Genomic DNA, 16407 nt, shown 5'->3' with positions numbered 1-16407 from the left:
TCACAGCCACATATTGCGCAACACTGATAAATCTCTCTATTTCTCTCCCTCCCTCCCTCCATCTGCCTGGTAACACCAGAGCTGTCCATCACCACACTCTGTGCTCCCCTCCCACATTGTGGTGACGCAACATGCAGCTGATATGATTACTTCACCATCTCTTTTCGTCACGTCACCTTTTGAGGTGACAGTAGATTTATATCCGTCAACTTCTGTCAAGATTCTGTCACGTTTGAGAGGGATAAATTAGGGTGAGAAAAGCATGTCTGCTCCTTTTCTGCACAGAGAGGCTGAATTTGATGCAGCCTGACCTCAGCATGTTGGTTGTGAGATACAGCATGAAATTTATACCAGTGATTTCTTCTCCCTTTCAATACAGATTCACCATATCGAACAGTGACTCCAAACACCACAGGTATTTTAGTGCTTTGCCTAGATGAAAAGGCCTACTTTGCCTTATAGGCAAAATGCTTGAAATTGCTTCCATTTCACACAATACATCTGAGGTCTGTTCAATGTTCTAAAACAAAATCTGCTAATTATTTGCAGTGTAAAAAACCTGGGGTCAACACGTTCTTAAATGAGAAGGGTTCTTTATGGACTTGAACAGTTATAAACGCATCTAAAAGAATATTTGTGATAGGTTAGGCCTAGGTTAGGTTAGGACACATATGTCCACACCCTGACCAGTGTTTCTTACTGATAAGAAATGATCAGCTAAGGGAGAGGTCCGCTACACCTCGGGTGCATATTAGGTGGTGATTATGTGTGATAGCTGATGACTGTGCCCTAAATTTAAGGCAAATATAACTATTAAGATCGACTGGCTAACAAGGCTATGCCTATTAGCTAAGTAGGCAAAGGGAGAATATAACACAACCGAAAGACAGAAAGTTCTGTAACACTCAGGGAAACGTGTAAAAGGTGACTCACATGCTATTGGGAATGCACTAAGTCGGCTTTGTCTTGGAGGCTGGCGAAACCACCTTTCACACAGATATGGCCAATGACTGGAACTGTTAGCCTGCTTGACAAGGTGCTGCCCAGATTTACTATAAAAATGCAGTTTTCTTCCTGCTGATAACATTACACACACCATGTTTCCTTCTGAAGAGGAAACAAGGAAGACTGGAGAGAACACTGCATAGTGTCAATATCTGCCTCTCCCTCTGTCAGTATGTCACTCTTGCTGGCTTGACGGAAGACTTCAAAGAACAGATCTATGAAAAATCCCTTTCCTTTATCTGGTGGTTTATTGAAAACAAAGCAATCCCAAATCAGCTCAGGCACACAACTAGAGCCTTGTAGCGTGAGTTCATGACATCACCTTCCCAATTAACCACAGGCGATTTAATTATTTAATTAGGCAGACGTCAACACGGGGGGGGGGGGGGGGGGGGTGTTTACAGACGGGATCAATGGGCACGGCTGATCTCGTCCCGGCTGAAAGGCGCTGCAATCATTAAATCAGCTCTTTTGAAGAGATTAAGGCAGCAATGGCCAAAAAACACAACTGCGGAGCAACACATCACTGAGCAGGAGTCAATCGATTGCTACCCTCCATCCAAACTGACAGGCCTACCATGTCCAGCAACATCCATCAGTGACAGCTCACCAGCCTCTATAAAACTGTCTCCCTCCCTCTCTCTCTCTCTCTCTCTCTCACACACTTTTTCACCCTCTTTCTGTCATTCTCTCTCAACAGTATTCATACAGAGTTAGTTCTGTATATAAGTATACACACACATATATATATATATATAATTTAAAAAGGGCTGTGTGTAACAGAGTTAATGATGTATATAAGGAGGGCAAATGATGTGGACACACTCCAGCCTGATACTATTACCAACTGAAATATTGTTTCTATTCAATGGCACTGAACTCACCTTTAAGACATGTCAATTGTCTTGCTCACAGAATACCAAATATGGGGTCACGACCTTACAGAGGTTGCAGAATGGTGGCAATATGTTCACCTTGCTTGTTAACCTACTCTATGTCCTATCAAAACAACTGTAGGCTATCAGTCGTTTGGATCATGCAATACTTATACAGCACTACAGTCACACTGTCCACAGTATGCAGGTTTGGACCATAGACTGGTTTGGACATGGACAGGAACAAATTGCTTAAACATTTACTGTGTGTGTGTGTGTGTGGGGGGGGGGGGGGGGGGGGGGGGGGGCATGCATTCTAAAGGATATCCTACGGGAAACAACCACAGCAAACAACGTAACCTACAGGAGATTCCAGTGTCCCCCAGCCCACAGTAGCCTAATAATTAAACCTGAAGTGAGAAATTAGGTAGCCTAATAGTTAAACTGGCATTCATGCTTCGGTTAAGAGAAGACCAAAGCATTGGCTACCATTTCCCTGAGTAAAAATGACAACAATACAATTCATTTTGTGCTGTTAGCTGTAGGCTAAGTAATTCTGGGTCTGGCATCATCAAACCACACTGGCATTAGGCTATACAGCCAGGACACCTCGGCTTGTACTATACCTTCACAGAGAAACCCGACCAGTCCCCAGATAAAGTCACTGCAGTGATGACAGAAGGTGGGTTTGGTGAGGGTCACTTTCCGAAAGCAGTGTCCTGGAGCGTTGACCTGGTATTTCGTCCTAGACCCCGGCGACTGCTGTGTCTTTTTCCTCCCGGAATGGGGGCTCCCACTTGGACTGACTTGCTTGACACGACCGCTATCTGCCATTATGAAAACAGCTGCTGTTTCTGAAGTTTACAGAAGCGTTTATGATAAAGGCAAATATAGCTATACTTCCAGATGTCAGCAACAACGACCTGTGCGGATGCTGTGTTAAACCACGCCATTCACACGCCAAGTCATTCTAACTTCAGAGTTGGCTCTCTAACCAGCCATGGTTCACCCTCTTCGGGATAGTATTTTATCCAAAGACCGCCGATTCTGTCCACAAAGTTGCATATGATTAGGCTACGTTAGAATAGTCGAAACTGAGACGTGGTTAGGCTACTTAACGTAAACAAAAAAGATTCATGACTAACCGACTTCAGAAATAGGCTACTTCAAGAAAAAATCTGAACGCCGTTGCTTGCCTCCAAGCGCTGTTTACGGACTGTCAAAATGACCATTAAAACAAAATGGTATTAAAATTGCGTCCTCAATGTCACCGGATCAAACAGTTATTTGGTAGAATCCAACTCTATTGACGAGGAGACCGACTATTTACAACCGCTTCGGCATCAAACGTGCTTCTTGTTTTCATGTTCTTAAAGGCTGGCGAGATTTTCGACAACACAAGCACGCACGACTTCCGCCTGCAAGCACATTATATTCCACCCGCAGTCACTTATCGTCGCCTGTCCTCAACGATGCCATTAGAATGTTTATGTGGAATCATTTTGAAATCTCATTTCCTTGCTTGCTGTGTGAATTCGTATTGGGTGTAGAACACGGAACCGTCTGGTCGTCGTCACTCCATCATCCCGCCCTCAGAACACATAGGAGAGGGCAGCTGTTAAAGATTCCTGAGCACGCCCCAGCTCTCTCTCGCTCTCTTTCTCTCTCTCTCGACACATACGGACACACAGCCAGATTGGTACACTTAGCAAGGACATCCTAGCCTACTAACTGCAGGAATATGCCTGCCCACCCCCGCCCATACAGCATAGGTTTGCTGTGCTTCAGACGAGAATTTATTCTACAATTAGGCCTAGGCCCTATAGCAGGGGTGTCAAACTCCAATTTAATGATGATGATGATAATAATAATAATAATAATAACAATAATAATAATAATAATAATAATAACAATAATAATAATACTCTGCTGCCAAAGAGACAACAGGAGTTAGTTAAAAAACCTTAACTTGTTTACTGGGGCACAGTTAGCCTAAATACTGGGACACATCAATATTCAACCATATGGCAATACTTTGTTAATGTCTTATTATCTTAATATCTGTTCAATGCTTTTTATATAGGCCTATCTACTAATGAAACTGATATCCAGACTAGCTCATGGAATTCATCAGAGCCGGACAGTAACGGAGTAGGCCTACATTTACTTATAGGCTACAGTACTTGAGTACAATTTTGAGGGATCTGTACTTTACTCGAGTATCATTTTTGGGAAGTAGCCTACTCATTTACTCAACATTTTGAGAGGCAAATATTGTACTCTTTACTCCACTACATTTCTATCCATAACCGTGAGTAGGCTACCCGTTAAAATCTCGGAATCCCTCAATTTGTTGTTTCCCTCTCAAACGTGATTGGATTGTGCAGGCACCACTGATTGGGACAGCCTATCAGCGATCACCTTCAGCTTTCCGCCAAAGTCAACTCCATGGTCAGATTTAGATAAGAGACGAAACCATGGACGAAACAATGAAGACGCAGCAGGTCCATCCCGAATGTGCCAACCCGTGACCCCACCTCGCCAGGCTATTTCAATTTTCTGAACAAGTTAATGATAGTTTTCGCTTCAAGTGTTTCAATTACAAACTAGAAATGCAATTCCGAGGAATTATACGAGGGGTTGCAGTCTGCTGGTTAGGGTGTTGGTGGGGCTGTTGGTAGGGTAATTGTGATACCTGCAAAGGTGCTTTTGGAGTAACCAAATTTGAATCTTGTGTGACATGGCATTATTCAGATATCACACTCAAGGTGTTTTTGACCTTGACATTTGACCTTCAACCTTCAACTCACTTCATCTTTGAGTCCATAAAAACACTCGTACCAAATTTGAAGCATGTACGTCAAGCCGTTCTGGAGATATAATGCTGAATGCATGGGACTTTTATTTTGACACACAGGAAACACTTTAACAGGATGTGTAGTTCAGGTAGAGCTAGATTGTATGCTTAGAGGCTGAGACAGTTGAATTCCTCACAGGTGACACCTGTGCCAGTGCTCTGATTAGCCTGGGAACTGCTCTGAGAACTACTTAACGAGCGCAGCTGGCTCTATTATGACATCACAGCCCCCATTCAAGTCTATGGGGGAAAAATACACTTTTAATTACAAATATCTCAAAAAGTATAAACTTCTCAAAAATGAAAAACGGATAGGACGGTAAAGCCTTGGAAGATCTACGGAACGGTGTTTGAACCAAATTTGTACGTTAAGCGGTTTGGGCTGAATAGCGCGCACAAAAAGGTAAAAAGAAAAATAATAATAACTAGAAATGCAATTCCAAGGAATTACCAGTGCATGAAAATGCTAAAGTTGTGATATAAAATATCATGTATAGTTAAAACAGATAATACAGAGATGGTTACTACGGTGATGCTAGGATAGACATGGTGGTTGCATAGCTTAATAAAAGTTGATAGTTTAAAAGTAGACTGTTTAAAAGCTGAATGTAGATAGTGTAAAAGTTGTTGATAGACAGTAGATAGTTTAAAAGTTGTTGATAGACAGCTAGTTTAATAGATAGTTTAATGATAGTTTAAAAGTAGACCGTTTAAAAGCTGAAGGTAAATAGTTTAAAAGTTGTTGACAGACTGGAAGTTGAATGAATGTTGATATTCAAATAGTTTAATGGCTGTGTATAGGTAGATATTTGACGATAACTGAAAGTTGGAATGGCTCTAATTTTTGCTAGCAGTTATGCTAAGATTTTTAATTCTGCTAACCATGCTACTTAATGTTTTATAGCAGTGCTAGCAATGGTAACATGCTAACCATGCTACTTAGCTAACTTAACTAACATTTTCTAGCAGTTTTGTTAAACATGTTAACTATGCTAGCAATGCTAACATGCTAACTATATTAACCTTGTGACTTAGCTAACCAAGCTTATCATTTTTAGTAGTTATGCTAACTATCATGTTAGCATGCTAACTATGTTAACCATGTTACTTAGCTAACGTAGCTAATCATTTTTAGCAATTATGCTAACTATGCTAACTAACATGTTAGCATGCTAACTATGCTAACCATGTTACTTAGCTAACCTAGCTAATCATTTTTAGCAGTTTTGCTAAAAATGCTAACTAGCATGCTAACATGCTAGCATGCTAACTATGTTAACCATGTTACTTAGCTAACTTAGCCAATAATTTTTAGCAGTTATGCTAACCATGCTAACTAGCATGCTAATATGCTAGCATGCTAACTATGCTAACCATGTTACTTAGCTAACCTAGCCAATCATTTTTAGCAGTTATGCTAACCATGCTAACTAACATGTTAATATGCTAGCATGCTAACTATGCTAACCATGTTACTTAGCTAACCTAGCTAATCACTTTTAGTAGTTTTGCTAAAAATGCTAACTAGCATGTTAACATGTTACTTAGCTAACCTAGCTAATCACTTTTAGTAGTTTTGCTAAAAATGGTAACTAGCATGCTAACATGTTAGCATGCTAACTATGCTAACCATGTGACTTAGCTAACCTAGCTAATCATTTTTAGCAGTTTTGTTAAAAATGTTAACAATGTTAACATGCTAACTTTGCTAACCATGCTAACTAGCTACAGTGGGTAGGAGTCATAGTTGATGAAAAATGTTGACATAGTTGATGACAAGTTAAAAGTTGTTGATAGACAGCTAGTGAATGTATATAGTTTAAAAGTTTAAAAGTTGAATGTAGATAGTTTAAAAGTTGTTGATAGACAGCTAGTTTAATAGATAGATAGTTTAATGATAGTTTAAAAGTAGACCGTTTAAAAGTTGAATGTAAAAAGTTCAGTAGTTTAATGGGTTACATTGTTTAACAGTGGATTATTGTAGTGAGGACTTTTATTTTGAAACAGTTTTGGGCAGAGGAAACAGTTGAATAGGATGTGTAGTCTTAATTGACCCAGATTGTATGCTTAAAGCCTGAAGCTGCAGGTGGCCTGAACACCTGCCATAGGATTCTAATTGCTTAACGGCAATCGGCAATGTTAAGTCTATGGGGATTTTAAAAAAGTTTTTCTTTAATAGTTTAAAAAGTATAAAAGTTTCAAAGTTGAAAAGACATAGCAGCTTTGTCCGTTTGAATACCTACGTTACAAAGTTTGAATGAAGTTTCTAAGTTAAACTGTTCAAGAGAAATAGCGTATGGAAAAAGTGGTAAGCGGAATAATAATAATAAGAAGTTGTTGCCTAGGAAGAACAGTACAGTGCATTTTTATGCACTGTAATAATAATAAGTTTTCGGATTTCAATAGAGGGGATGCATCCCCTCTAAATAGTATTTTGTATTTGAAATACATATTTGAAATACATGTAGCCTATTAGAAATACTGCCCATCCCTGGCAACATGGTAAAAAGATGAAAATGACTTGATTTTACTTTCAATTCCTTTTACATTCTCCAAGGTATTAACATTAACATTTTTCATAACTCCATGTAGGACGTTTCTGTACATAAATGTAAGCACTGTGGCAGTAGTAATGCAATATTTAGAAAATGTAGGCTACTCCTGTACTCTTGATACTCAAGTACTTTTAAAAACAAGTACTTCAGTACTTTTACTTAAGTAGACATGACTGTTGTACTTTTACTTGTACTTGAGTAAAATTTAGCAAAGGGTATCTTACTCAAGTAATGAAGCTGTGTACTCTGTCCGCCTCTAGAATTCATGTTACCAAACTAGAGGATGCACTAGGCTAGGCCTACATTAAAGTAAAGACAACTCAGTTAACTTAATAATAATAATTTAATAATAATCTTTATTATGACCGCCGCTAGCGAAGCGGTCATATAGGGATTCATTGTCAAAGTTTTTTTTTTTTTTCGTCATCTACTTCCTGAAATTTTGGTCAACGATACCCGGGGCACCGAAACACCGGGGCACATGAAATTTGGTGGGTATGTAGCTCCACTAGACTTTTACGGAAAAATTTTGTTTGGTCCCCGGGGGCCACTCCGCCTCCGCGCTGGGCCCCCCAAAAAATGCAGTTTTTCCTAAATAACTACCTGAACCGTGGCACCGAGGATGAAGAAATTTTTATGGTATGTTGGTCTCAAGGGCCCACATCAACCTAGCCCATAATCACTCATTTGTGATTTGCACCCCCCCGGTAAAAAATGAAAATGCAATATCATTCTGCTTTAATCGCCCCTCTCTTCAGTTAAGACGTTCAGAACTGCACCAAATTTTATGTGTATGATTAACCTGACATTCACTGGGGGTATGCCAAGTTTCGTAAAACTAAAAAAATGTTTAGGGTCTAAAAAATTAAGTTATGTGTACATTTAGTGACTGTACACTCATTGGCCTGTAGATGGTGGTGCACACGCACACACACACACACAGGCACCCACATACTATCGGTATTAGTATGGCCGATACATAATTACAAATTCAGTAGGATTAAAAGAAAGCCAAAATAAATAAATATTCATCATCATCATGGCTGCATTTCCAGTATTGGCGATAAGTAGTCGTTTGTCCACTAGATGGCGCATCGTTGCAGTGAGACGTAATTTTGTTGGAAGTTAAAAGGGGCCCAGGGACGAAACGAAATTTTTCGTAAATGTCTAGTGGGGCTACATACCCACCAAATTTCATGTGCCCCGGTGGTTCGGTGTCCCGGGTATCGTTGACCAAAAATTCAGGAAGTAGTTACATGACGAAAAAAAAAAAAAAAAAACTTTGACAATCCCTAGAATATGACCGCTTCGCTAGCGGCGGTCATAATAATAATTTGGCTGCATTTCCGGTATTGGCGTCACATAGTCGTTTGTCCACTAGAAGGCGCATCATTGCAGTGAGATGTAATTTTGTTGGAAGTTAATCTAAAGTGGGTTGGAAAGACACTACACTTCCTACAAGGACAAGACTGTACAGTAGTTTACCGCAGAGAACGTCTAAGGGTAGGATGATTTCTGCATGACATGTAATTCCCATTTCCTCTTGAAGCCTAAATAAATCTGAGAATGTTTATCGGACATGCTTGTTTTTTACTGCAGGTAGGCTATGTTAATCCTATCAATAGCAGAACGTAGGTAAAATAATGTTACCGTTAGCATGGTTGAGTGATGGAGGCCAATTTGATTATTGATGTAGCCTATTTGTAGAAAACCATAAATGCGTTTATAGGCTACCGAGCAAATTGATAACAGTACTAATTGTATCTTTCGACTGTCATCTCATTTGCTTATGACCATAACCTAGGCTACTAACAGGAGCTAAGTGAGTTAGCCACAACACGTTCGCTACGTGATGTTTTTTTAATGGAAAATATATAGCCTACCTGAAAGATAACCTGTCTATGATGCATCCTAAACACCGGGCTGGGACATTTCTGCTCAAAGTCTCAAAAAGCATCTGAGTCAAAGTTCATTCCCAAACACCCATATAGGCTACTTCAATCCTCTATTTTCAAAGGTGATTCAAGTAAGGAAGAGCATGGCTCAAAGTAAAGTAACTGAAACTACATAAATTCGTCAAAGTGAATAATTTGTGTCAACTCGCTGCAATGTAGATTTATTGCACCCGTGATGATCTACATCTCCATTTAAACCAGATGTTTTAGAGCGCACGTTGAGATGTATTCAGGGCAGGGCCCACTTCCCCGAAAGCATCTTAAGCCTAAGAGCGTCGTAAAGTCCCTCTTACGAACGTCTTAAGATTTGCCGACTGTTTCCCGAAACCATCGTAGCTTAAGAGCGTCGTGAAAACACTCGTAGATCTACGAGTGCTCCAGAGTACTCGTTACCGGCTAAGAGCGTCTTAACAGTACTTCTCACTGAGGTCACCAACAGGACATACAGAGGAATTACAATTTAGAATACATAATCCAATTTACGTTCCCATTCTTTATTGTGTTTACCTGTGATGAATCAGATTTTAGCGTGCAAAATAGCCTACATTTAATGGTCATAATAATGTGATGAAAAGCGGACAAAAATGCAATCAAGTTATGAAACGAGACGTTGCCAGAATAGTTTGACATTATCTTTGCTAAGTGAATATTTTATTAGGCCTATGAGGTAAAAAGCAGAGAAACCAACATGTGGTTTAGTCTGTAGCCTACTGCATCAAAATCTAAGCCTACACATTTCCTCTCTTTCTTACTCAACTTTTTTCTTATCTTCAAACGTGTTCTTAAGTGACACCGCGAAAAATTATTGCATGGTGCAACAATCTAATCTTAAAATAATTACAATTATTTATGTCTCTGTGTGGTAGGCCTAACCTACTTGGGATGCTTACATGCAGATGTCAAAGTGTTTCTATTTTCGTATTGATGTGAATTAATGTGTAGATCCGAAGTTTAATTGGTAGGCCTATAGCTGTGATGTGCAGTCACCTGACATCACCGTCAAATCAGAGAATATTTCAGAACTATTAACGTGGACAGCTCCCCTTAAGAGCATCTTAAGAGCAGTGCACGCGCGTTCACGCTACGAGCATGTTCGGGAAACAGTCGGAAAAACCAAACGAACGATCGTAAAATGAATCGTAGAAAACCCTCTTAAGAGCGTGTCTCCGTCGTTATCGGGGAAGTGGGCCCAGGGCTGTACATACACATATTTGTTGCACGTGCTACACAAATCATTCTTTGCGATGGATGTTACACCGGTCAGATACAGTTTTGCCTATGGCTATACTGTGAGACTGAGGCGCTTTTTGTTTGTTCGAAGTGCGTGTTTAGGGTGTGAGAGGGGAGTCGATGTGCTTTGATTCCAGCTTGGTAGTTGTAGTCTATGCGATTAAAAAACATGTGTGTGTGAAGTATCCAAACAATGATAACGCTTTCATTATGGCTGCTTTAGCCACAGACCTTGAGCTACTGTATAGTGGGTTGGGTTCCATTTAGAAGTGTCCACTTAATTCGCCCTTTCCGTGATTCACACAGCTACGTGAAATGTATTACTGATATGCAAAACTATTAACTTTTCGCCAAGAGGTGGCAGCTTGATACTGTAATGTGTAAGCCATTGGTTCCAAAGGAGATTTTATTTGGGTCGCCAGCATAGCCTAGTGACAATTTGTGTTGTGTAATAGCATAGGGCCTACCTTATATAGCTTATAGTTTGTTAACAGTCACGGTTTTGTCATAACTCCCTCTATGCATTTTTGCATTTAGAATAGCTCTAAAACCGGGGGGCGAACACGTCGCAGGGGGGGCGCCAGTGCGTGGGTATCTCAATCGCAAAATTAAACAATATTTCTATCGGGTGCCTACCATGGACTAGGCTGGGTGAAAATCAAAAGATTGCGTCAAAAGATTGAGCTTGGTCTGGCGAAAGCCAGACTAACATTGAACCTCATAGTTGCAAAATGCAAGGGAACATGAATCAGCATATTATTTGCACAAACAATAACGGACAGTAGCTCTTCAACTTTGCCCGTTAAAATGTGTATGAACAGTCTCGCAACGCATTTCATGAAGGCCCTTTTGGACATGTCAGTTATTTGCACCACTGGGTAAAACGGCATTTTGTTTTAGACTACTGGTATTTCATTTGTGCATTGACAATAAAGCTGAATATCATATGAACTAGATGACTAAACGTATGCATATGTGGAAGAAGAAACATTCACAAAAATCCATGACATGACCTCTCTTCTTGATAGCTGTTGAAAACTGCATGGAACTGACAGGGATTGTTTTGTTTAATAATAAATAAATAAATACATTATGCTGCTACCTTCTGCTTTTCTTTTTAATGTATTTAAAAATTTATTTTTAATTTCTTTTTTAATGTAGCCTACAGGTGTACCTTTCATCAGTCCAGTTGCAATGGATGGACTGTGATGAACTGCCCTACTTGTGATTGTTTAGAGATTTTAAAGGTTTTATAACAATGCTACAAATTTTTTGGCCCAGAAACAAATCTACTGTATTCACCTTTGCAGCGCCAGTAGACTACTTTGTGTGCGGAACACATTCCAAACAAGCATACACAAAAGTTTCAAGAGTGGAGGATGGAGTAGAAGATGGAGACAAATCAGGAAGATGGAGTAGAAGATGGAGACAAATTCATTAATATGATTTATTTTCGCGGAATGGATGTACAGGACTGAGCTGCGGTTATATTTTGTACCGCTATGCGGTACATCTAGTTTATATAGCACTTTTCAAAACAAAGTTACAAAGTGCTGTACAATATCAACATAAATGAAAATGCAAATAAGACATAATAATATAACAATCAAATAATATATACTAATTCAATTAGAACTTAACATAAATTTGAAAAAGGAAAATAAACTTACACTCAAATAAAACTTACTGAAATAAAACTTAGGACACTGAAATAAAACTTCTTAAACTTAACACAAAATGAAGTATATTACTTAAACAAAACTAAGGAAGGCTTGCTTGTAAAGATGAGTTTTAAGGAGGGATTTAAAAGAGCATACTGACTTGGCTGACCTGATTTCATCAGGCAGGTCATTCCAGAGCCTAGGTGCCCTGACACTAAATGCTCTCTCCCCTTTACTCTTTAGTTTATGCTACACAATTTCCAACTGAAGGTGAAATCCTGACTAACCAGACCAGATTAACCTGAAAAACTACAGAGTAAATGATAACCTGTTAGGCCAGGCCTAAAGTCCTCCTCAAATTCAAGTACCCTGCCCTATGACTACCAATTTGAAACCTACTTTATTTTGTTTACTCTTAGAAATAATAAATTAGACCTACTACTATGTATTTGATTCTATATAATTGCCATTTCCAGGTGTCATATAGGCTATGTTTCTGTTTTATTTACAGGCCTGAAACAATCTGCAAAATTTGTAAGAATAATAGAACACATTAACATCACTGTACTTACATTGCAACACAGTGGTAGTAAGCACATAGCCTGTAATAGTTTTGGAATGACAACCTAAACATGTTACCCTAACAGCTAAGTCTCATAACCTAAACCAGCAAAGCTACTGTTTTGAGGCCTGGTGCATGGTGCAAGGAATTGTGCAAGGGAATGCCAGTGCATTAACGGTGTACAAAGTATCTAACACCACTGCAGTCTTTATTCCATGTAAAGATACACCTATTTCCCCAATCAGGTTTGTTATTATGCATTCATTCTGTAGCATATGTTTCTAAAGGCTAAATAAGTCATCTATCTATTAAAATAAAATTAATAAATTAAAAAATAAAACATTCTGTTTGCAAAGTGTAGCCTATAAGAATCCCTTTGTTTTCTGCAGAGCCCTTTAAGATTGTACACCTGCATGTCCGTTATACACACTGGATTTAAATAATCAAACGATATGTGGACAGTGGTGAATAATCAAACGATATGTGGACAGTGGTGAATAATCAAACGATATCTGGACAGTGGTGAATAATCAGGACGATATGTGGACAGTGGTGAATAACCAGGACAATATGTGGACAGTGGTGAATAATCAAACGATATGTGGACAGTGGTGAATAATCAAACGATATGTGGACAGTGGGCAGTGGTGAATAATCAAACGATATGTGGACAGTGGTGAATAATCAGGACAAAATGTGGACAGTGGTGAATAATCAGGACGATATGTGGACAGTGGTGAATAATCAAATGATGTGAACAGTGGTGAATAATCAAACAATATGTGGACAGTGGTGAATAATCAGGACAATATGTGGACAGTGGTGAATAATCAGGAAGATATGTGGACAGTGGTGAATAATCAAACGATGTGAACAGTGGTGAATAATCAAACAATATGTGGACAGTAGTGAATAATCAAACGATATGTGGACAGTGGTGGATAATCAGGACGATATGTGAACAGTGGTGAATAATCAAACGATATGTGGACAGTGGTGAATAATCAAACGATATGTGGACAGTGGTGAATAATCAAACGATGTGGACAGTGGTGAATAATCAAACAATATGTGAACAGTGGTGAATAATCAAAAGATATGTGGACAGTGGTGAATAATCAGGACAATATGTGGACAGTGGTAAATAATCAAACGATGTGGACAGTGGTGTATAATCAAACAATATGTGGACAGTGGTGAATAATCAAACGATATGTGGACAGTGGTGAATAATCAGGACGATATGTGGACAGTGGTGACCTCCCTCACCAGTTAATACCTTTGGATGTTTGGTTTGGAGGACAGCCTTTTCTAATAAGCACCATGAGTAGCATTTCCACTTGACACTTGAGGCGACATTGTCTCAGAAGGCATGAGTAATTCCGGCCACTCAGAAGTGTGGAGCCTGGATTGTGGAAGTGTCCTTGAGCAAGGCACTGAACTGCTCTTGATTTTCAGGTTGGTGCTTTACATGGCAGCCACCGCCATGTGAATGGGTAAACTGTCAGGCCTAATCTGTACCTGTACTGCTCTGTTAATTTCCCATTCTGCTTTATGGAGTCCAGTGAGGCCCAGTTGGACAACAAAGTGCTTGGATATTTTCCTTAGGCATTAGACATCCCCTTGTTTAGTCTTCTTTTCCCTGTTAGGCACTCTCACAACCTGGGTCTTGGACTTCTAGATTTCTATATCCAGGAGAAGCACATATACCGGATTAGTGAACGTAAAATACTTGGCAAATTTGAAAATAATGTGTCATCTGCTTTAATCTGGAACTAAAAAGCATAGGGGTTTGAACACTTTTACAAGAAGTTACTAATGCCTGTTTTTTTATAGCAGTCAAATCACTTATTTTGTGTATATTGCATTTAAGTGTTTGTTGTAAAAACACTGATTGGAAAAGTATGTATATTAACTAAGATTAAATAAAGGATTAATATTATACAGGTAAATAGTTAAAGCAACACCAAAACACTTTTCCTCTGTCGCACACACGCTATTTGTTTATCCAGCCCCGGCTTTGGAAATAACAATGTCCACAGACAAGGTAGAGTATGTTGCATGATTTTATGAAAGTATGATGTGTTGCGACATCAGAAGCAAGTCAAATTTGTAGTTTCTTATGTCTCATTCCATCGAACTCAGATCCGCTACCCGATCTGGCAAACTTGTATAGTGCGGTTATAGCCGATAAAGGGTCGCAAAGCGAATGCAGAAGTGCCGTTCACCCTGTTACGTGTTGATGAACCACTGAAACGATTATTTTAAGGTCTTTGGTTTTGCTTTAACATACCTGTTGCAGCTTTTATGTTATGCTTGATACTGAGATATAATGCTCAAGGCAAGACCCTGAACTCTTACTCCACCTAGTGGCCTACTTTAAGACCTGTTTAAAACAAACAGCAACATATGCAGAGCTTATGCATACATAAGTTACTATAACTAAAGAAGGGGATTAAACATATAGTGTTTTCAGTGCAGAAGGAAGTATACCAAAAGTTGACTCATGATAACAAGCTAACAAAAGTGGTGGGTCTATTGAGTGTAAAACTATAAAACATTTCCCACAGTTTCTTTCTAAATAGTCATAAAACATACACATCTCCTTAAAGATACAAAAAAACAAGCATCATGAATCATGAAATTAGCTTTTTATTATAAAAAAAAAGTATAACAATAAAACCAATTAAAAAGCAGACTTTTTCCTCTGTACAACACACTATTACACAGGGGGCACAGACATAAATATAACCCTAATAAACGACACAGTGCCTAGCAAACCTTTGGTTTGGTTTATCAATTGGTTCTGTTGTTCTCAAACAAAACACACAATACACAAAAAACTCTATAAAATAACTTTACAATGCTTGGATGTCATATACAGTTGGACTTCTTAAAAGTCAAAAAGCCAGAGGGACAAAAGTGTTTTGATGCATCTGATGTTTAAACTCTGGATTGGAGTGGTTTAGAAAACCACAGGCCTTCAGAGGCCACGTCCACAGGGAATATAACATATGGAGCGATTGGGGGAAAAAAGAAAGTTAAAACACAATAAACAGGTTTTAATGATCTGAGAAGAGGAATTAGAGCACTGTCCCCTATCCTCCCACCCCATCCCACCCCCACAATAGGTATGGAAAGAGGCATGTATATATATATATATATATATATATAAATAAAGAGTTTGGCTCCAAAACGCTATATCTCCATTTTTAAAAACATTAAAAAGTCATGTTATTTAATTGTGTATTTCAGGTAATATCAATTAAATTGCAGTTGTGTTGTTTTGATTGAGTTTTGATTACAGTTCAGCTGAAATTACTTGGAAAATGAAATGTAAAAAAAAATATTAAGGAAAATTCATTCAAATGGAGGATATAGCATTTTGGAACCAAACTCTTTATATATATATTGTTCATCAGTGGATGAGATCAGTTCCAGCACCTAGTTTAAGCCCCTTAGTTTGAAATAAAGGAAAAACAAAAACAGTTCCAACAGACCGAGCCCCCAACTCACAGCTTATGAAAATGTGTCATAAAGAGGCAGGAATGAGCTACTGGCATGAAAAACAAACAGACAAACAAAGAAACATAAACATTGAAATAAAATCATTCAGTTACCATAGCACTAGTAATAGTTCTATCCTGTTCCTGCCGTCATGGTCATCTCCGTCCTCTCTGACATCGTCACTAACAGCACCACATGCA

General features: G+C 38.9%; 2 protein-coding genes and 1 long non-coding RNA gene across 6 annotated transcripts in view; 1 reads left to right on the top strand and 2 right to left on the bottom strand.

Annotated features, from left to right (window-relative positions):
* Positions 1-3486, bottom strand: part of dgkq (diacylglycerol kinase theta) — a 30214-nt gene extending 26728 nt beyond the window's left edge. For 2 of the 3 annotated variants that reach the window (XM_076291599.1, XM_076291600.1), the window contains exon 1: positions 2507-3486. In XM_076291599.1, coding sequence (XP_076147714.1) covers positions 2507-2714 — 208 coding nt within the window. In that variant the 5' untranslated portion in view covers positions 2715-3486. The remainder of the gene's footprint in view (positions 1-2506) is intronic. The other variant, XM_076291598.1, reaches the window with a different exon arrangement.
* Positions 192-12980, top strand: LOC143132222 (uncharacterized). The gene is made up of 3 exons (XR_012988264.1): positions 192-251; positions 380-415; positions 11788-12980. It is a non-coding gene; the product is annotated as an uncharacterized LOC143132222 (long non-coding RNA).
* Positions 12981-15334: 2354 nt separating this feature from the next.
* nfkb1 (nuclear factor of kappa light polypeptide gene enhancer in B-cells 1) overlaps positions 15335-16407 on the bottom strand; it is a 37588-nt gene continuing 36515 nt past the window's right edge. For both annotated transcript variants that reach the window (XM_076291595.1, XM_076291596.1), the window contains exon 24: positions 15335-16407. This exon is cut by the window's right edge and continues 1173 nt beyond it. The gene's annotated coding sequence lies outside the window, so the exon portion shown is untranslated.

The sequence above is a fragment of the Alosa pseudoharengus genome, unplaced genomic scaffold, assembly GCF_046254945.1.
Source record: "Alosa pseudoharengus isolate Yale_2024_CS ecotype anadromous, Long Island Sound unplaced genomic scaffold, YU_APseudo_1.1 YU_APseudo_1.1_scf_19, whole genome shotgun sequence".
Classification (NCBI taxonomy): Eukaryota; Metazoa; Chordata; class Actinopteri; order Clupeiformes; family Clupeidae; genus Alosa; species Alosa pseudoharengus.
The sequence above is the reverse complement of the archived record's forward strand: the minus strand, read 5'-3'. Positions and strand labels throughout refer to the sequence as shown.